At 44.6% G+C, this 23,011-nt stretch overlaps 1 protein-coding gene across 3 annotated transcripts in view; it reads right to left on the bottom strand.

Moving 5' to 3' along the window:
• LOC146796482 (acyl-coenzyme A synthetase ACSM3, mitochondrial-like) overlaps positions 1 to 23,011 on the bottom strand; it is a 441,567-nt gene that overhangs the window by 44,809 nt on the left and 373,747 nt on the right. For all 3 annotated transcript variants that reach the window (XM_085629083.1, XM_085629084.1, XM_085629082.1), the window contains one exon: positions 11,804 to 11,903. In XM_085629083.1, the coding sequence (XP_085485209.1) occupies positions 11,804 to 11,903 (100 nt within the window). The remainder of the gene's footprint in view (positions 1 to 11,803; positions 11,904 to 23,011) is intronic.

Genomic DNA, 23,011 nt, shown 5'->3' with positions numbered 1-23,011 from the left:
GCAATGGCACTGAGACGAGAAGTGCAGGGCCTGCGAAAGAAACCTATAGCAGTGGAGTAGGAAGGACTATTGGATGAACTGCAGTCACCCACGGAGGGTTGATCACAGGGCTTAAATATCAGAGGATGGCTATGCTACTTCTGCCATCAGGGGACTCTTTAGCCAGGACGACTGTGGGCTTAACTTGTTGTTTATAGTTCATTGGTCTTTATTCTTCCTTACCGCAAGAGCATGTAACTCTGGTAGATGCAGAATTGAAGCACTGTGATAGCCGAAACTGTATTTACAAATTGTATTCATATTGAGAAATATATCCGGCTGGCGCAACTAGTGTATAATATAAATGAAAAATGCTAATAAAGACGGTAGTAAAAAAAACCTGTGGTATAAAATGTGGGCTCTCCAAGGTCTTGTTATGTGTGTCAGTATCACACATAACAAGCTGTAGGCTGGCCATCAGCATTATTCTTCCTGGGCTCTGTTGCGGATTGCTAGGACATCACGGACATTGTGGACGCTGTGGGGAGTGTTTTTAACCTTCGAACTTTACAGTCCGGGACTGCGAGGACCAGGCTGCTCGGCGGCCTCATCAGCTGTCTCCTCTTCCCGGCCCCTCCCCCCCGCAGGTACATAACGCCTCGCGGCCCCCGCTTCGCGGGAGCCGCTCGTAGGCTGGCCATCAGCATTATTCTTCCTGGGCTCTGTTGCGGATTGCTAGGACATCACGGACATTGTGGACGCTGTGGGGAGTGTTTTTAACCTTCGAACTTTACAGTCCGGGACTGCGAGGACCAGGCTGCTCGGCGGCCTCATCAGCTGTCTCCTCTTCCCGGCCCCTCCCCCCCGCAGGTACATAACGCCTCGCGGCCCCCACTTCGCGGGTGCCGCTCGTAGGCTGGCCATCAGCATTATTCTTCCTGGGCTCTGTTGCGGATTGCTAGGACATCACGGACATTGTGGACGCTGTGGGGAGTGTTTTTAACCTTCGAACTTTACAGTCCGGGACTGCGAGGACCAGGCTGCTCGGCGGCCTCATCAGCTGTCTCCTCTTCCCGGCCCCTCCCCCTCAACATCCTCCGCCCATACAGCTGCAAATCCGTTCAACGCGCAAGCGGGACGCGCGCGGGACATAGCCCGGGGCTAAGCCTGGGCAAAGGGTGGGCCCTCTTAGGCCCTCAGAAGCCGAGTGAGGCCGGGCCGGGCTCGGTTATTGATCAGTAGGTTGTGGTAGCGCGTGCACTTGTGTGCGCTTAACGTGTAATAACTAAAATGGCTAATACCCCCATTAGTATCGAAGAGGAGAGGAAGAAAGTTATGTCAGCTGGCCCTTTGGACGCTTATTTTAAAAAGGCGCGAGGAGCGGATGAATTGGATAATAGCTTGGACAAAAGGAGATCAGAGCGTCGTCGCTCAATAGAAAGCTTGAAGCTCAGGTCTTCTGATAACTTGATTTCACAGGCTCCTCCCCGGTCAGTCGACAGTGGTGGCGCAGCATTTGACCCTCTTGCACCACCGCGTGATCCCTGCTTGCAAAAGGAATCTGCTCTTATCTTAGCTTCATCACCCTCAGAGTTGCCCATCCAAGAGAAACTTGCTAGTGTTCATCCCGACCACCCTATAGTTACAAGTAGAAGTGTACAAGTACTTGGTAAACAGGTTAAGAAGGTCACTAAGCCATTTAAAGCGGCTAAGTCATTTGGGCCACCCCCCATTAAAAGAAGATGCAAGAAAGGGGGGGTTATAGCTAAACCTAAGTATAATTATTCTGAGTTTGGGAAGCACGTACTGAAAGGTCTAAACTTATCTAATGGGCCAGGAGTAGAACCAACAAACACTCCCAATTCTGCTCCTCCATTGTCACCTGTTGTTTTGGAACCTGATTTGCCCTCTATAACATCAGGCTTCACCCCTGTCGTCCCCTTGTCATCTCCCTCTCCTTCGGTTGTTTGCCAGGATGTCCTGGCCCAGGTGATTAAGTCTTTCATCTCGCCACTAATTGAAGGCTTATTAAGAGTGGAGAAAAAACTTGCGGACCTGGAAGCTATAATAAGCAAAAAAAACAATCCAACAACAGGGCAGGGGAAGGCGGGTGTTGATAGTGGTACTGACGTTACAGTGGTGGTGCCTAATTGCCACCCTCACCTCTCCACTCTACCCCAGGATACGGGAGTGCCGTCTAATTTGTTGTCGGTGTCTCAGTGTGTGCCTGTACCATCGTTAAGTGGGGGTCCTCTGAGTGTGCACATACGAAACGTTAAAGAGGGCGGGGAGATTAATCTTGCCCCAATTACCTTGTGGGAAAATAGGGACTGCCCTAGTAATGGTTTGTCTGCACCTAAGTACGTGCCACAAGTTGATTTGCCCCCCGAAGCTGTACCCCTGGTGGTTGTCTTAACGGGGGTTCCACCTTTACCAGCTGATAAAAGAGAAGGGTTTAGCGAGTTAAAAAACAAAACCATGTTTTGGCTCAATAGTTATAGACCTATCGAGGAGAAATTTAATGGTGAGATTTTACATGTGAGACGACTCCCTTGGTTGGGCGGTACGACGAAAAACATTGTGGGTGACATCGTGGTAGTAAATTTTAGAGATCCACGTGTAGTTAAGTATATTTTGGAGTGGCCTCTAGAAATAGGTAGTATTGGCATTATTCCCCGTGCACTAACCTATTTTTATCCTAGATCATCGGTGTTTTCCCTTTCCGTTCCATCTAAGCAACCCTCCCTATTGCCCATTCCACCCGGCACATATAGGCCGAACTACTTTTCGGGCCCCTCACACAGCCAACAAGTTATTGATCCCTTTAGGTGGCACTATATCCCTCCTAGTTTTAATAGGAATTCTAACAGAGGTGGTGTTAATGTGAAGCCTTCTAATCCTTTAGTGTTGACAAACAGGTTTGAAGCCCTCTCTAGCCTGGCTGATTGCGATTGAAGGTTAAAGCCACATCGGGGCTGCGGGGGTCCAATAGGTCTATCTTGCCTCAAGAACACCGCTTGTGAGAGGAGTATGGATGCCCATGGAGATGTTCCAGTCATCACAGGATTTACAACTATAAGTAGAACTGTTAGTGGCGGGAATGCATCCACCCCTCTCTCTACCCCTTTGGATAACAGTGTTGTAATTCCCTCGATAATAGACCACCTAGTCCAACCAGAACCTATAGGTATTCAACTCATGTTGGACTTGGACAGGCCTGCAGCTACCCAATCTGATTTGCAATTGAAAGATAATGAAGCTTTACACCTAGTTTCTTGGAATGTGGCGGGTCTGCAAAGAAAGTTGGTCTTGCCTGAATGGAATGTCTTCATCGATCAATTCGATGTATGTATATTCCAGGAAACATGGAGTGTTTCTCCATTATATAAATCGGGTTACACCACTTTTTTCATTCCAGCCCTGAGTAAGGGCAGGGGTAGACCAGCTGGGGGTCTGCATGTATGGATCAAGATCGCCCTGAACCTTAAAATAACTACTCACGATTCCGGATGTTGCGACATCCAACATATCTCCTTTGAGGGGGGAAATAGTAGGATTGACCTATTCAATGTCTATGCAAGAGGTACCGCAGGGGAGATAAACTCAAGCACCATATCTATCTTAGACCAGGCATTGGTTACTTGCCCCCCCTCCTCTAAAATTATAGTGGGAGGGGATTTTAATTGTACCTTTGAGCCACTAGATGGTGACGATCCCTTGGGTATAGAGGAAGTGGACTCTAGATGGGGCATCCCGACTCTGTCTCTGCCCACAATTAAGAAATGGTCATCTAGGGTTATACAGATTAACTCCCTTACCGTAGAACATAATCTCAGGGCTCTCAATGGCAGGACTCCTTCTGACCCTGATGGGGCAATGACCTTTAATAGGTTAAGCAGCCCATCAAGAATTGATTACATCTTATTAGACGTGGAATTATGGTGTGATTTAGTAGATATGGTGGTGACTCCTTCACAGGATAGTGACCACAATCCCTTATGCATGTCGTTAAGATGGGGGAGGCGGAAAACCACAGAGAGGATATCGCACCCGAGGTCTACTAAGGAGGTGATACCCTTCCAGGGAAATCGAAGACTGAAGTGGGAGAAGGTTCAGTCGCAGGCCCACAATTTGATAAAAATCAGGACGTTTGTTGAAGACCTGAGTATAAAATTGGGGGTGTTTGATCCGGACCTAGCGCCTGCACAGGGCACGTTGTTTGTCCAGGCGTACAATAGCTTAACGGAGAAAGTTGGGGAATTTTTCTTCTTAAAAGGTAATAACAAGGTTAAGAATGGTGGCAGGGTTAACAACAAAGCTATATCGAATAGTCCCTGGTACACGGCGCATTGCAAAGCTACAAGAAATGAGATTAGAACTGCCCTGCGTCATAAGAACCAACTCCGGGTTAGCATAGCCAGGAAAGAATACGCTAGGGCCTTGGAGCAAGCAAAACGTGTATGGGAAGAACAACGCTGGCAAGACCTCAAGACAGCTTCTAAAGGAAAGAATTCCTCGCTGTTCTGGGATCTGATTAACAAAGCCAGGTTGAATAGCTCCCGCCCTTTAGATAGCCACATAACAGGTCAGCAATGGCTTTCCCATTTTTCTTCAATTTACGGTGGGTCAGAATCTACGCTTACCCCTACTGTTTATGCCCCCAGTGTCCACCCCATGCTCCCAGTTAGGGAACCCTTTTTGCCATCCGAGGTGCTGCTAGCTATTAGTCATCTTACCCCTAAGAAAGCAGCAGGCCCAGATGGGATACCCGGTGATCTCCTCATGGAGGCTCCAGAGTTATGGGCTAAACTCATTGCAAAAATAATGAACCTCATCTCCCATGGTTACCCTGTCCCAGTTTCGTGGAAGGGGGCGGAGGTAATCACTGTCTTTAAGAAGGGTGCCAGAGACGACCCTGCCAACTATAGACCAATCAGTTTGATTGATGTGCTACAGAAGGTGGTTGGCAGGGTAATCATATCTAGGGTCGGCACCTGGATGGATGAAATGCATGTGTTATCACACCTCCAAGCAGGGTTCAGGCAAAAGGTGGGCACGATGGACCAGGTCTTTCGCTTTTCCGCGATCTATTGGAAGTCGGTTACTATCAATAAAGGTAGTTTATACCTGGCTTTCATTGATCTTAGGATGGCCTTTGACCTGGTTCCACGTGAGAGGCTGTGGGAGGTTTTGAAGAATATGGGGTTTCCTGGTCCCCTCTTGAGTTTAATTATGCACCTCCACGAGGGGAATTATGCCAGGATCCGGTGGGGTACCCAAGGGGAATTAACTGAAAAGATCCCCGTGAAGAGGGGTGTACGCCAGGGATGTGTCATGGCTCCTACGCTGTTCTCTCTTTTTGTGAATGGAGTGGTGGATTATTTAAGAGAAGAACCGGCTGACGCTCCATCCCTGGCAGGTGTTAAAATCCCCACACTCCTCTTCGCCGACGACACTATTTTAATCTCTAAGTCGCCGTCTGGCTTACAAAGGCTTCTGAACCGATTTAGTGCATTTTGCTGTGATAGAGGTCTTACTATCAACACTCTAAAAACTAAGCTCATGGTCCTAGCACCTTCACCCAGATTTAGAAATAACCTTTTACTCAATGGAGAGCCCTTGGAGCAGGTAGACTCATATGACTATTTGGGCATCAGGGTTAATAGTCGCATGAGCTGGAAGGACCACTTGGCTAAAATGATGATAAATTATAAAAGAACATCAGGAGCGGTTATGAGTGAATATCGTAAATCTAAAAGTAAGCCCCTTTCACCGCTCCTAACCATTTACGAAGGCCAAGTTCTCCCGTCCGCTCTATATGGCTCAGAACTATGGGGGTTTGAAAACACTACAGAGCTGGTCAGAGCTGAAAACAAGTTTTTGAGAGATGCAGTAGCTCTCCCAGTCTCTACCCCCCTTTTTCCTTTAAGGGCTGACATGGGCAGGCGCCCCCTTAAGGATTTAGTGCGCTTACGCCCGTTACTTTTCTGGGTTCGTCTGCGTAGGACAAGGGAGCTCCAGGATTACGCTGCTGCCCTAGATGAATTAATCCTGCTAAACACCAATAATAGGATTAAGTGGCTGAGCAACTTGAAGCGGTTGGTGGTGCTCCTGGGTTTGAGCGACTCATGGACAAACCAATCACCTCCGCCCAAGATGGTGATTAAAAAACTCTACTGGAATCTAGTACAGCAGGAAACACTCTCTAGTAGTTCTGTGGGCTCACTTACTGAGCGTTTCTTGTCCTTTAAGTGGTCAAGGTGCTTTGAACCCTTCTTGGATTATATTGAGCAGCCTTTAGATAGATCTCTTTACCTGAAGGTTAGGTTCGGGATTCTCCCAGTAAATGATCATACCTCGGGGTGGAAAAAGAATGTCGGCAAAACGAGCTCATGCCCAGGCTGTGCAGCCCCTACTGAGTCAGTGGCACATTTCTTTTTTGCTTGCCCAGCTTATAGGGTTGCTAGGAGGACCTGGCTAAAGCCACTATGTAAGAACATGGGGGTTAGATGCCATGTATCGGCTTTGCGGATACTTACCACCGATACCGCTTCGATTGCCATGGTCTGCGGAGTCGCAAAATTTCTGGGCAATGCTTGGCGATCCCGCATGAGGTGTTGTAAAACCCAGTTTGAACCACTTATTAGTTAAGAGTATTGTGCTAGGACACTCATCAAGTTGATTTGCGATTGTGCTTATCCTTAAGTGGTCTAATGTTAATTGTGTTTTATTAATTTTCTGTTTGGAAATTTTATACTGTATTGTGTTATTAATTGTTCTTTTATGATGAATTTCATCGAATAAAGATTATGAATGTATAGATACCAGGTTGCCATCTCTCCTTCCATTGCCTCCCTCCTCATTCACTGGAGGTTTTGTATGGTTTCCTTTGCACCTTATGCTTTAGTGGTGCTGATTCCACTTAGTTTAATTCCCGAAAGTGATGGTAAACTCTGGAAGGGCTTTGTGCGCTCTGCTCTACCACAGGAGTCTTGCGGACATGTGAACTGAGGGAGCTTTTATAATGGACAGATTCATCTTTAATCCTCTACACTTTCTTAGGATCCTGAAAAGAAACCTCCTGAATCAAAGGCTTAATGACTGAACATTCTGCACGCTTGTTATAAGTTGCCACAATGATGACATGTTTGACCCTAGCAGAAAATTGTCCCCACCTTCAACAAGAATGCATTCTCAACTACAACAGTGTTTTGGTATAAACAGTGCCATAACTATTTGGTGTCCTTTCCTGGCATAAGAAAGAGTTTGGAAGTTACAACACATTACAAATCTGGGAAAATATTGAGGCATTAATTATGATGAAAGTGGTTTGGAGCGTTTCATGTGCCAACTCTTTATATATTACGTGTTTGACGTTCTTGTGGACACCTTACGATTCTGGAGGCAGACTCAACTTTTTTGTTTTGAGAACTCATTCTACAGGTTCAGAGTGGGCTGAGTTGTGAGAGAAACTAGTGAATAGACTGGCAGAGAGGTGTCTCTTCTACTTTAATAGATCGCACTCATTGTAGATGGTTGTATGATAGAGGTACGACTGGATAAACCACGCAGCCTAAACCTCAAATGCATCTTAACCACGCATTCCTTTACCACGTAATTTTGTGGTAAAGGCATAAATGGTAAAGGGATATACATGGCTAAGGACGTGTTCCCCCTCCCCCACACTAAGCTACAAACCCCCGCCCCCTCCCCGCCCTGAGGTCTAAATACCCCTACCCCCTCCCAACCACAAGCTGTCCCTTACCCTTAAACACTACCTTGAACCCCTCCCACCCCCATGCGCTATCCCTACAACTACCCCAACCCCTTCCACTGTCCTTAGGCAAACCGCTATTTTAAAAAACTACCCGACCCCCCAGCCCTAAAAAGTACTTGCCTCCCCTAAGCCCTAAAAACTACACTGACTACCCATTGCCCCACTGCCCTGCCCCAGCCCAAAAAACGACTCCACCCTCCCCTAAGCCCGTAAAACTACCCCGACTACCTATTCCCCTCCCCTACCCTGAGGCCTAATACCGTAACCCCTAATTAAAAAAACTACTCTCCCCAGCCCTAAAAACTACTCCGACCCCCCAACCCTGAAAACTAGCCCTGATACCCCATCCCTTAAAATTACCTCCAATCCCTCCAGCTCTGAAAACTACCCCGGCTTCCCCAGCCCAGAAAACTACCCTGACCCACCCTTAGCCCAGAAAATGACCCCGATCCAGCAATAGCACACAAAACTACCACTGACCCACCCCAGCCCACAACTACCAAAGCCCAGAAAACTACCCCCAGCCCAGAAAACTACCCCAACCAACCCCCAGCCCAGAAAACTATCCCAAACCCACAGCCCAGAAAACTACCCCGACCCACCCAGCCAAGAAAACTACCCTGACCTCCAGCACAGAACACTAACTCCCACCCCCAGCCCAAAAAACGACTACTGACCAAGCCGAGAAAACTACCCGACCCCCCAGCCCACAAAACTATCCGACCCACCCCCTAGCCCACAAAACTACCCCACCCCCCGCAGCCCAGAAAACTACTTTGACCCCCCAGCCCACAAAACTACCCCGACACTCCCAGCCCAGAAAACTACAGCACAGCCGTTTTGTCTGTTTATTGCTTGTGGCAGCCTAGTAGTGTCATCTATACACGATAAAATGTAAAAAACAAGAAAAAAGTAATTTCTTCTTGCAATATATTCATTTGATTTACTCATGATTTGTGTGTTCCTTTGTTTTCTTCTATCCATTAACTGTAACCATATAAATGTTTGAATAAGTGCTGTGCTAATGTTCTTTTGTATTCAGTAAGCAAGAAAGCTATTCTGTTCCAGACAGAACCAACATTACTTCTAAAAATGGTAGCTGAAGTTGTCTTCTATATTGAAACAGGGGTGCCTGAGTATTGTTACAATAAGGCTAAGAAGTGCTGTAAAAGAAGGTGGGAAGAAATGATTAGGAGACAAAATGTCTCCAATCATTAGCTAGTGCACAGGATAAATATGGCACCTCAACCACCACCTCGTGAGAACGTTCCTGGACCAAGGAAGACTCCACCTAAAGAAGAAATTTCTGTTGGAAGAAAGAAGATTCCTGACGAAACAATATGTCTCCCTCAAGGACTTCTGACTCCTTTTGGAATCCAGAGCAGGAGCTGCTCTCCAAAGATCAAGCTGCTGTTCTTCTGTTTGAAGGGCAAAAAAGCAGAAGGACTCCTGACTCCAAGAGTGCCCAGCTGATCACAGAGGACAGGACCATAAAGGAGAACTGGCTGGAATGAGCCCTGGTGCCTCAAAGCCAGTTTATGGGCTGTTGGAGGACCAGGACAAGGTGCTGAGGAACAGCGGACAGGAAAACCTGGTTTGTCCCACTCAGAGCGTTTTGCCACACTGAAAAACAGGTTCAGCGAGGGATTGTGGTAAAGGTAGACAGCCTCGTCGAGCTTCAGGCATTGACCCACTGGAGGACTTCAACTTCTATTTCTGAGATTAAGAGCCCTAGTCACAAACTATATTTTGTAGAAAGTCAATGAATACTATATTTGTACTACAAAATGCTATTCGCTAAACTACGTGCAGAGATCTCTGCCACTTCTATGTTTTCTATGTGGAGGCCTTCACCACACATGCGTAATCTCCACACACGTAGGTGTACGTTTTAGTAGTAAACTTGGGAGGGAAGAGGGGTAGCTTGAAAATGGAGAATACTTACTACAAAATGGAAAGGGTAGGAGCGGTTTAGGGAGGGACATGCAAATACAAACACCCACCTACAAAGGAGTAAGCTGATTGGTATTCCCAAGCTACACTTCTAAAGTTAGTGCGGCTAAAAAGATTTCAAAACAGAAGTAAATGTACTCCATCCCAGCCTTGGATAAGTCTAGCGCCAAAGATGGGCACTCTCAGTTATTGCAACATACTCCCGTAAAAAATAATAGAGCCAATGTTTTATAATAACACCCCATTGGAAAAATGTTGGATAAATAAATAATTTGGACTATAAAAAATATATGTATAGTTTAATGTTAATCAAAAAATGTATTGTTATAGAAGGTAATATCAAACTTATTTTAATATTAACTTCAAATTAAACTCTTTAATTTTTGTTTAATTAAAAATAATGTAAATTCTGTACTTTTTTAAAAATTAATTTGAATGCATATTAAATATAAATGTTACTGTGGTTAGGATTTTTTAGAATAATTTTTTAAGGAGTATTATTTCAAAATTAAATATATTTTAATTACTTATTTAAGTTAAAGTGCGATAACATTTTATTAGTTCTACGTTCAAAATACATTTTTTAAATTACCTTTCGATTAATATTTTGCATTAAAATATTTTTTATAATTTTTTTTGCTTTTAAACATTCCCCTATATGGAAACCTTCGCCATTGTGGTAGAGGTCCCTGCCTACATGTGAAAAGTTAAGAATAGTAATATTACATTTGTAAATCCTGCTGCAGGAGGCTTCACCGGGAGGTGGAGTCATGTAAGTCGGCATCTTACAATAAATGTACACTCTGAAATGGTGAATAGCAAAAAGTGTAAAGTTTCTACTAGATGATGTAGTAAGTAGTCACAAGTAAATCTACAAATATATATTTACATTTCTGAATAAGGGCTAAATAAGAAGGCAAAGCACCATTGATTGCCACAAAATTTGGCCCAGTTCAGCTTGGAGATTTTGGCACCAAAACAAACTATTTCATTGGGAGCTTGAGGACAACAAGTTCAACTTCAAGGGAGCCTCACTTTGCTACTGCCTTGGACCTTGCCCTGCAGGAAGATTTCAACTTTCACTTCAGAGATTAAGTCCAAAATTAAAAACTTTGACTAGGACAACCTTCTTGGTTTAACCAACTTCTGCTCCATCAGGGGGTCAACTTAAATCGCCCTTTCGTTCTGGTCAACTGTGCACTGTTGTTTTCAATGAAGAACTACTTTCTCTAATCAATTTTTGTCTATTTCGTTTCTCTGTTTTTTTAATCTGGATTGGAAATGTTGTTCTTTACTTTAAAATTGTGGGAATGTTTTGAACTAGAATGCACTTCTCTGGGAATTGCCGGTTGCTTGTGCTACAGTGACCAGGGGTTGAGCAGAGATTCTATCAGAAGTTCTTTTTGAGTCAACCTGATTGTGTTTCTTAAATTAGTGGTGGGTGTCGCCCCCTACCAAATAAATACCCTGTTTCTGCATACACCAATCAAGAGAAGCCAAAACAAATTTGAGAAAATGTCAGACCGCCTAGTAAAGTCGACAGACTTTAAAATCATACAGGGGTGAATTTAATAGTATACATGTTTCACTTATACAAGCAGCCGGAAGGGGCTTAGTTGTCTCGGAGATGTCCTCCAGTGCTCTTAACTCATACAAAGTTGGGGCTGATTGGCAAATAGAAGCATACCCATGCTGATGAAAGGAAATACACACAGGTAATCGATCCACAGTAATAGGCATCGGCACATAGACATGGTTGGTGTCAAATGTACGAAGGCTCATATAGAATCAGTAAGATATGGGAACTCAAGAGGTAGCAGAATAAGATTCTCTCTATCCTAATGAAATGGGACTCTCAAAAGCTAAAATAATCCAGACAGGGTTTGTTTTTACCATCCATCTTTTTTCTTTCCCTGGATTGTTATGGTCGTGTTGTATTATTTGGTTGATGTATTTAATGCGTCGTAAATCTCAATAAAACTTTTGTTTAAAAAAAAGAAGAATGCAAAATGAAATAGTTGTGGACTAAATACAAAGACGCCAAGATCATCAGTAAGCGAGAGCAAATAAGGTAAACGCTTTGTTCTACATTACTTCGCCTCTGATGGGATCAGGACTACTGACAACTGCTGATTCTGCTACTGCTGGGTGTTCTATCAGTGCGTTTTCTACTTCAAAAGATCCTATACGATACCTACAAAGAAAAAAAAGATTTTATGAGAACCATTTAAAAGTATTTGTATATATTCATGCACACAGGAAATGCTTGAACAAATGTCACCAATTCTTTGGTTCCTTAACTTCTCCCTCAATTACATTGTGCCGCTTACTGTCCAAGCCATTACCTTGTCTCTTTAATTACTAAACATCTGTTGTTACTATCACTGACCCCATGTGGATGTTTTTTTAAACTACTAACAATTATTTGCGTGTAGAAGGGCACTGAAATAAATTATTTGGTCCCATACACAGCCAAGCTGTAATAAAATATTGCACCAATTTCTCTGTTCACACCTGCAGTCAGGAGTCACACAGAAGCTCATATGTGGAGCTCAGGCATCATCAGCATACCAGTGGTTTTATCTGGTAACTGTCAGGCTTTCTTTTAGTAGAAAAAGGGAAAATTAAATGTTAAAGGTAATAAAAGGGGTGTTATGTCCCTTCCACTGTGCAAACAAACAGGCGAAATTAACTTTATCAAGCTAAATCTGGAAAAACCAAAGTGAGTTTTATTACACATCCCCTTGAATCCAGATTCAATATGGGCTGGTTGTCTGAGCTCCACAGTGAAGGTTTCATCTCTATCCAGTTAGAACAAGTGTAATCGCTTGGTTTGTGGATCGATATCTATCTATCAACAAACTCTCAAATTGCCTGCAAGGACACATATGCAAGTGCATACTCCACTCATTAAAATAGCTCAAACTTCGATTGTTTACCAAGGATATTCACACATCAGTGCAAGTCCCTGTCCTAGTCATGCTGGATCATGGCAACTCTTTTCTCACAGGCGCTCTGTGCTCCTCCTTAGCACATGAAGGCTGTTCTCCATTCAGCAGCTAGAGTGATCTCTGGAACTAGAAAGTTAAACAACACATCTCCAATGCTAAGTGGCATCTACTGAATCTACTGATTGCGTTTAGGAGTTAGGATAACATTCAAGTTGGCATGCATCACATTTCGGCCGCACACAGTCAATATCTGGGATAACTTGGAGGTTCCCATAAAATCGAAGGAGGGGAAAAGAACAAATAAAGTACTGACAAGCTAAGACTGGAACTCACTTCCTGTTGATCTGAGAATAATTTACCCCCTGACTAAAAATTCACTTGCTTAAAATCTCCCTGGAATGACCTCCAAAACTCTCATCATATGTCCACATCTATCCTGAAGCTCCCTATGTTTTTCTTCCCCTTTATTGTCTTTATTGAATGTTAAACGGGATAAGAAGTAGTGCAAGATGGGCAAGTTAATAGTTATGTGTAAGTATTGGGAGGAATTATGAAAATGAGGGATGGATGATGAATGGAAAGCACGGCTAGTGAGGGAATGGTAAGGCAATGTGCTGGTTAACAAATGTATGCCATGCCTACAGAAAATTCACAATGCATTAAGTTCCATATGATCAGTAAATCTCAATGATGTCTGCAAACACTTTATAATCTTATGTTTTAATAATGTATGGTGTTACTATGCATTGATACCAACATTCAGTTGAATGCAGACTTCTCTCCCAGAAAAGCTTACCTATTGGTTATCTTTACATTTTACCTGTAGAATGTCTGCTCTTAATATTAATTGTGTTGACAGTGATTATCTGTCACATATTTAAACCTATTTTCTTCAACCAACCTGAAGATACATATATAACATGCATATGCAAAACTGGGAGTGTTAACTGGCAGAAGTAAGACTTTATAACTGGTGACTGAAGGAATGGCAGTGGAACAGGAATGTGATGAGAGCCTCATGTAGAAGGATCCTGATGGACAGTAACCCACCCGTCCATCATTCACGCTTTCTGACGACACGGCATCCCCCTAGCACGATGTTCTCCGGCATCGGTAGGAGATAGATGGAGGCAGCCACGATCGCGAACGAATTGCCCCTAAGCTTATGAACTTCACGATTAGCGATAAAGGGCTCACCATACCATCAGGAATCTGTACGAGGCCAGGCTGGCACATTTTCAGGAATTCCGTTACCTCGAGTGAGTTCACACACCCTTACCTTTAAGCAGCAATCGTCCACAGGATTCAAGCCCGCTTGTCATTGCCTTTAGCACCGACTAAGAACGTATGACCACAACACCACTAAGCCAGGAATGATCAATACATGGCTACCTGATGAAGGCACAACGCCGAAACGCGCGTAGATTATTTTTAGCCATGCAAGACATCTGTCTTTGAAATTTATTGTAAATAGATGTACATTTAATACATTAATAGGATTTTGTATGTTTAGATCATTTGACTACACTGTTCTGTAAGAATTATATCAATGGACAATTATCCGTATGAACAGAACGATACAAAATCTCTGATTCAATGTATAAATTAATTTCACCTTCTTTTTTTCTATTTCAACTCTATTTAAACATTGAATATTAAAAAATGAATTTTTGAGTCATATCAGTCCATGGGTATGCACATGTTTATTTAATCAGTCAGTCCACTCGCCATTAGGTTTCCTGTATGTTTTTCTCATCAATGGTTAACAAATGTATGCCATTCCTACAGAAAATTCACAATGCATTAAGTTCCATATGATCAGTAAATCTCAATGATGTCTACAGACACTTTATAATCTTATTTTTTAATAATTTATGGTGTTACTATGCATTGATACCAACATTCAGTTGAATGCAGACTTCTCTCCCATAAAAGCTTACCTATTGGTTATCTTTACATTTTACCTGTAGAATGTCTGCTCTTAATATTAATTGTGTTGACAGTGATTATCTGTCACATATTTAAACCTATTTTCTTCAACCAACCTGAAGATACATATATAACATGCATATGCAAAACTGGGAGTGTTAACTGGCAGAAGTAAGACTTTATAACTGGTGACTGAAGGAATGGCAGTGGAACTGGAATGTGATGAGAGCCTCATGTAGAAGGATCCTGATGGACAGTAACCCACACGCCGCCCCACTCTTGCCTGTGTATGTTACAATGTGATTGCTGCAGGAAATTTGTCCTATTTCTTTTTCATTACCAAAATAAAGTCACCTCCCAAAACTAAGTCAGTTTTAGGTAGCCTGATGAGTCAGTCTGTCCAGCACAATTGACTGCAAGTTTGAGTGAGAGATATAGGTTGTTGACTTCACTGTTCCGAGTATAATATACCGCAGCATGGCACATGTTGTGGGATGCATTTCTTATACAAAAGATGATGATGAGTATTATCAAGACGCCTCTGGAGTGCTATTAAATCATGCTTGGTCCAATTGTGTATATTTATCCTTGCCCAAAAAACTGTGTTTCTTTTTGTACAACCAGATCTGACTTTCATCACCTTTTCTTCCATACATTCCATTCATACGGTATTTTGTGACCGTATGTTTTGAATGCAATAATGTCTGTTTTCTTACATGCTTTAAGATGGCCGACACCGTTGGACAGAGAGACGTCCGGTGTCCCCTTTTGATGTTTATGAATAGAATTATTTAAAACAGCCGTTACTCGGTGCTCGCCACTATTGATAAAGACGGTAGCCAAAACGCGTCTTAGCGTACATCGAACCCAATAAACTTTGGGGTTTATTGTTCCCGTGAGTGCTGGTAATTTATTTGCCCTGTAACTGGAATGTAAGCGCGATTTCGTTCTTGCGCACATAGCCATACATGCCAACATTTCAGAAGAGCAAAGTGGGAGATTTAAAAATAATAATCGGGAGAATGGGGCCTTGAATCGAGTTACTGTCATGTATGGGCTTTGGAAGTGTGCTGCTGCAGGATCGGACATTTGAAACGTACATGCACGTTTTTTCTTACCTTTCAGAAGCATGGAGCGCAATGGCAGGCAGAGAGAGGGTGATACAAGTGTTGTGCACTGGCCTGGCAGGTTGCTGGCAGTGCATATACCGCCCTCCCCTCACCTCTGTGGCAGCCCGGGCTGAAACAGTTTCCCGGGCAAACACACAGCCGCCCCCGAGTACTTCACAGGTCTTTAAAAGACCATTCGCTTGTTAATGGGGCTTTGTTGGTTTTTCACCCCTTCTAGAGTCCCTGCATCGCCACTCTGACTATTGCTGGAAGAATTAGCACGTTACACAATACCAAGCCCTGTCAGCTGAAACCCCCGAGGAATCGGGTTTTTGCTTGCAGGAATCGGGAGGCGGGAGACTAGCCTTGTAATCGGTAGTCTCCCGCCTGAATCGGGAGGATTGGCATGTCTGCACATAGCACCTGACCACGAGTGAAGGGGCAGAACGAAGACTAGCAGCGCGATGGATTTTTCCCTTCACTGCCGCTGCTGAGTAAGTCAGGAAACAAAGTATCTCCCGGTGAGTGAAAGCAGCGCAACAGTGTATCGGAAAGAAAATAGATGGGCGGCAGGTCAAGGAAGCAAGCGGTACGGAAGTGAATGCATTGAGGATTGCTAAAATTGATATGTTTAGTGAGGCAGCGTGCTAGGAGGCGGCTGTGGACATATTTAGAAGAAAGGGAGATTCCAAAAGAGGAGATAAGAATGGCAGCAGAGCAGCGCAAGGTGGAAATGATGTAGAGGCACAGTTTGGCAGACTGGAGAAATTATACGAACGGGAAACTAGAAAGTGGTGGGAGGCAACCTCCCTCCAGAATGACATCGACGTCCAGCGAGTGCCACGGGGACTGCATATATACACAGTCCCTGCATATGAAAATCCAGACCCGCAACTGCTTGAAGAATGGGCGGATCATACTGCCAGTTCATTTAAGGGCATGCTTGTCATTCTAGTAAAGTTTGACTGGAGTGACAGGGAATGTGCACTACAAGAAATTAAGGACCTAGAGAGTGAAATTGCCAATAATGATGACAAGAACAGACGAGAAGAAATGAAATCTGAAATGAAAAAACGCCTTATGAATTATGAACAAAAAAGTAAGCAAAGGAAACAAGATAAATTTGAACGAGACGCACAAGACTATGAGTTGGGGCATGTACTCACGGTTGCAAAGAGGTTTGATGGGCCACGCAAACAACTGTTGAGAAATAGAAATCGCCAAAGCACTGAACAGAGGGAAACATCAGAGTCAGATGTGACAGATCCAGAACTGTCTAGTGAGGAAAGTGGACTGAGCACAGCAGCAAAGGAGCAGCCCACTCCTTTTCACAAGAAATTTTGCCTAATCAGGCAGATGTGGGGCCGGGGAGGAAGGGGGAAGCCGCCAGAACAAAAAGCAAAGGTAGGACGAGGCAGGGCGGCTGGAACAGGCAACAGCATCGCCTCTCCATGGGTGACTCGGAGCAAGCAGGGGACCAAGCGCTAGCAACCTACACCCTCACGATGGTCAACTTAACATCAAGAGTGTTAAACTCAAGTGAAGAGGAGGAACTAAGACTGGGACTTACTTTCTGTCCATCTAAGAAGTCAGAACATACACAGACAAGGATACTTTTTCAAGTTTTCAAGAAAGATCAAACTGTACAAATATTTAAAACTACAAAACACAGGACGCAAGGGGACAAAAGTGAACATCATAGACACTGATATGGATTTGTTAACAGTGAATGATCTAGAGACACTGGCAGTCTTTGAGGATCTACAAAATGAAGGAAATCCCAGAGAACTGATCCCAATAAGGAGAAATAACATGGATCAGATGGGAATTACCCAAAGCAGTCTAGGCAGTCCTTTCAAACCTCCATCGAAATGTATTCCGCAGACACCAACTGAAGTCATTGATGTGTTCACGGAGCCAGTTACTAAGGAACTGACCAAATTCCGAACTGTTAACAACAGGAGGAGAATTAAAAACAACACTACGGAGGAACAGAGGAAATCAATAAAGTGTCTACTAGAAGATCGGACGATCGTTTATAAGCCTTCAGACAAGCGGAAAAAGAACGGTTGATGGACAGAATGCAGAACAATGTCATACATTCACCCCAGTACAGAGATCTGGGCCTAAATCCATCGTTTTTTTGCTCACCATGCCATTCCAGTTTGGACCCAGCCATATGCAAATCAGTTTTGACCCTGTGCCCAATGGGAACAGTCCAGCCCGAACTGCCAGGCCAGGTCCTCCCTGGACTGGAAACAAGCATCCTAGGACCGGTTTCGGGGTATCACTCCTCTTCAGCCAGGATAGCTTGATTACAGTGGCATGGAGTGCACAGGACTCACGTCTGAGCATACCCGTCCCACTCGGGGTGACAAATGCAAAAAGAACGGTTGATGGACAGAATGTAGAACAATGTCATACATTCTCCCCAGCACAGGGATCTGGGCCTAAATCCATCATTTTGTTGCTCACCATGCCATTCCAGTGTGGACCCAGCCATATGCAAATCAGTCTTGACCCTGTGCCCAATGGGAACAGTCCAGCCAGAACTGCCAGGCCAGGTCCTCCCTGGACTGGAAACAAGCATCCTAGGACCGGTTTCGGGGTTTCACCCCTCTTCAGCCAGGATAGCTTGATTACAGTGGCATGGAGTGCACAGGACTCACGTCTGAGCATACCTGTCCCACTCGGGGTGACAAATGCAAAAAGAACGGTTGATGGACAGAATGCAGAACAATGTCATACATTCACCCCAGTACAGAGATTTGGGCCTAAATCCATCGTTTTTTTGTTCACCATGCCATTCCAGTTTGGGCCCAGCCATATGCAAATCAGTCTTGACCCTGTGCCCAATGGGAACAGTCCAGACCGAACTGCCAGGCCAGGTCCTTCCTGGACTGGAAACAAGCATCCTAGGACTGATTTCGGGGTTTCACCCCTCTTCAGCCAGGATAGTTTGATTCCAGTGGCATGGAGAGCACGGGACTCACGTCTGAGCATACCCGTCCCACTCGGGGTGACAAATGCAAAAAGAACGGTTGATGGAGAGAATGCAGAACAATGTCATACATTCACCCCAGTACAGAGATCTGGGCCTAAATCCATCGTTTTTTCTCACCATGCCATTCCAATTTGGACCTAGCCATATGCAAATCAGTCTTGACCCTGTGCCCAATGGGAACAGTCCAGTCCGAACTCCCAGGCCAGGTCCTCCCTGGACTAGAAACAAGCATCCTAGGACCGGTTTCGGGGTTTCACCCCTCTTCAGCCACGATAGCTTGATTCCAGTGGCATGGAGAGCACGGGACTCACGTCTGAGCATACCTGTCCCACTCGGGGTGACAAATGCAAAAAGAACGGTTGATGGACAGAATGCAGAACAATTTCATACATTCGCCCCAGTACAGAGATCTGGGCCCAAATCCATCGTTTTTTTGCTCACCATGCCATTCCAGTTTGGACCCAGCCATATGCAAATCAGTCCTGACCCTGTTCCCAATGGGAACAGGCCAGCCCGAACTGCCAGGCCAGATCCTCCCTGGACTGGAAACAAGCATCCTAGGACCGGTTTCGGGATTTCACCCCTCTTCAGCCAAGATAGCTTGATTCCAGTGGCATGGCGAGCACGGGACTCACGTCTGAGCATATCCTTCCCACTCGGGGTGACAAATGCAAAAAGAACGGTTGATGGACAGAATGCAGAACAATGTCATACATTCACCCCAGTACAGAGATCTGGGGGAGAATGTTTGCATTGTCAGCATTCTGTCCATCATTTGTTTGCTGTAACACTTTTCGCCCTAAGTCGGATGGGTATGCCCAGACGTGGGTCCCTTGCTCACATTGACACTGGATTCAAGCTAGCCTGGCTGAAGAAGGGTGACATACCCTGAAACCGGTCCCAGGATGCTTGTTTCTGGTCCAGGGAGGACCTGGCCTGGCAGTTCGGTCTGGAATGTTCCCATGAGGCACAGGGTCAAGACTGATTTGCATATGGCTGGGTCCAACCTGGGGTGGCGTAGTGGGCAAAAGAACGATGGATGTAACCCAGATCTTTTGACTGGGGGAGAATGTTTGCATTGTCAGCATTCCGTCCATCATTTGTTTGCTGTAACAATTCAGACAAGGGGGGCAATGTAGTATTGTTAGACAGAATACTACATAAGTGAAGCTCTAAAGCAACCTAATGATACTCTGAGTTATGAGAAGATTGGAAGAAAGGAGTATGAGAGCTGTGTAGGGGCCTACCGTACACTTCTCAACAAATGGTAGCAGGCCCAGCTTTCAACCTTATATCCCCTCCCGAAAATCCATAAAGATAGCGTATGTCCTCCTGGTCGCCCTATTGTGTCATCCCTGGGCAGTATAGCAGAAAATATGTCCAGGTTTACTGATTATTTCCTGTTTGAGTATGTGATCCAACTGGTCTCTTACGTCAAGGATACTAAAGACTTTTTGAGACGGATTGAGGATGTTGTCTGGGAGACAAACTTCGTAATGATGACATTAGATATTTCAAGTCTCTATACGAGCATCGAACATAATAAAGGTCTCGAGGAAGTGAACTACTTTCTGGGAGAATGTTCCATGAGATTTATTGAGCACAACAAGATGCTGTTGGAATTTGTTGACTTTTGTCTCAGTAACAATATTTTCCTCAGTCAGTCAGAAATCTCTATTTTTAAAACCTAACCGTCCAAATCTACAAACATATTTGAACAATAATATCTCCAAAACTACTGAACCGATTTACACCAAATCACAAAACGTAACCTTTCTGGACCAAGATCTACCTTCCTGCCAAATTTGGTGTAATTCCGTTCAGCGTTTTTTTGTGGTAGCTCTCTTCAAAAAAAGTCTATGTAAAATGTTTGGTGATTTTGGTTTTGGGACTGCCCTTTATTCCTGAGAGCTCACCCTGAAACTTTCCATGCACAAACTAGATAAAAAGTAGCACTTTTTTAGAAAGTTTCATGAAGACTTGTCAAATGGCACCAAACAAACATGTATTGACAAAGCCAATAGGTTTTGCCTATGGGAAATCTATTGGTTTGTCAATGTTTTTTTACTGCGAGCTGCTGGTTGGGTGTGTGAAATGTATGTGTTTGAGAATCACTGTGAGCATTTTGTTTGAGTGTGTGAGTACGTGATTGTGTTTTGAGTGCGTCTGTGTGAGTCGGTGGAACACTGATAGGATTGTGCACTTGACAGAGTTTGTGTAAGAGCGCAAGATTGCTGGAAGTCTGTCTTCGATTGGTGGGGGAGAAGCAAGATGGCGGCCGCTTAGGAGGCCGGTAGCAGCACTAGCGACCAACGGGCTGTAATCTGTAATCTGATAACCTGTGGATTTACTGATTGCTACGGTATTTCCCGGCACAATCTGATGTTGAAACACGTAGTCTGATGCCCCTAGTGAATAGAGCCCACATCTGTTGCTGTTGTGCGTGGGCAGATTAGATCAGGCTTGGTCTGTGCATTTTAATGCAAATTACGGCGGGACACTCACCTTGCTCAGACTGTAGTGGTCTGACTCACCGCTTCGAGGAGATGGGACCAAAGGTTGCGGGGACCACCGGAGCCTCCAAGGCTGGGGGAAACTGACAGACGCGCGGTGGACACATAGTGGAACACAACTCTTTGAGCCCTGTAGGACAGGCGTCCGGGCGCAGTCGATGAGCGCAACTACAGAATCTAAGCAACAAACTGCCCCCGGAGAAGAAGGGAAGAGGCGGGGCGATGGGGAAACTGCTTCCTGTCGGCCCTTCGGTGGCTGAAGTGTTCCAGCGTACCCGGGAAACACAACCAGGTGTAGACAGTGGAGGAGCTGGCAAGCAAGGACCAGAGCAGAGTTTGAGTGAGTCTCTGGGTCCGGACGTTCCTCTAACTCAGCCAGCAGGAGAGGATTCTGCAATGCCGCTCGACGAAGGTAGGCTAATGGAGGCAAATACATTACTATTACAAAGATCAACTATGTGTGATCCTAAGCAGGCAGGGGTCTCTAGTGAGAACGACAAAGCGGGTGAGAATGCTGAACCCGTAAATAAACATGAGGCAGCAGAACTCCAGGAGAAAAAAAAATCCAACCCAGCTCCAATATGTAATAAACCCATGCAAATAAGTAACATCACTGCTAGACAGGAATACACAAAAAGTACGGGCCACACTCTGGAGGTATCTATACTGGAGTCCCAGCAAGGTATGGAAGAGACAGATTAAAGCAATAAAGGAGAGCTGAAAAAAGAGCCAAGTGATTGTTTCTTTTCAATCTCAGAGGGGACTGAATGGTCCGAAGAGAGCTTGAGCTCCTCTTCAGAGTTAAGTGATATAGAGACGGACCCAGTAGAAAATGACGCGGTACAAGTCCTAACTGCTAAAAAATTAAGACATAGATCAACTATACGACGCCTGGATGGCAAAGATCTCAAGTGCGACTATGCATCTGCGAGTCAATTGGCAGGCTCCTCAACAGGGGCGATCTCCACCTTAGCTAATAGGACCCTCCAACGTTAAAAGCTATCTACCAGGCGATATTGATGCATAGGGAAGAGACCTGCCAGGATAGCTGGAAAGCCCAGTCCGCAATGAGCAAGATGCAAGGGGTAGTTAGGAAACTGACCAAGTCATGTAACATTATTGGGGAAAAGATGACAAGTCTTGAGACAAGAATTGTTACAGCCGAGACAGATTTTACAGGTGTAATAGCACAGACCGAAGCAAATGAACCTCAATTAAAAGATATTCAATGGAAGCTGGAAGATCACGAAAATTGACAGAGGAGGAACAATCTAAGGGTGCTTGGGATGCCGGAAGGTTCGGAGGGGTCTGATACCCGGACCTACATAGTAGAGCTGCTAAGGACTGCATTCCCAGAATTGTCTGAATGGAACTGGGCACTCGAAATACAGAGAGCTCATCGCACTCCCTTTAAACCAAGATATCCGATGAAAGAAGGAGCAAAGCCCCGAGCTATCCTTGTATATTATGGAAATTGCCTGCTCCGCCAAGCGATTTTGGAAAAAGCCAGGCCTGAATCGAAAAGATCAAGTCGAGGGGTGTCTTTCTTTGTGCGCTTCGACTTCTGCCATACCACGGTGGAAAGACGGTGGAGATTGAGACAGATGATAAAGCCCTTTCAGGATAAAAATATTAAAATGTACCTGGTCAACCCAGTGCAATTGAGAGTGATTCACGAGGGACGGACGCGTTTCTTCACATCTGAAATTAAAGCAAAAGAATATCTAGATTGTCTAGACAAATAAAGTCAGAATGTACAAGATGTAAGAATCTGTTAAGAAGAAGGATTAATGGGC

This window comes from Triturus cristatus, chromosome 10 (genome assembly GCF_964204655.1).
Source record: "Triturus cristatus chromosome 10, aTriCri1.1, whole genome shotgun sequence".
Taxonomy (NCBI): domain Eukaryota; kingdom Metazoa; phylum Chordata; class Amphibia; order Caudata; family Salamandridae; genus Triturus; species Triturus cristatus.
This window is presented reverse-complemented; position numbering and strand designations above follow the sequence as displayed.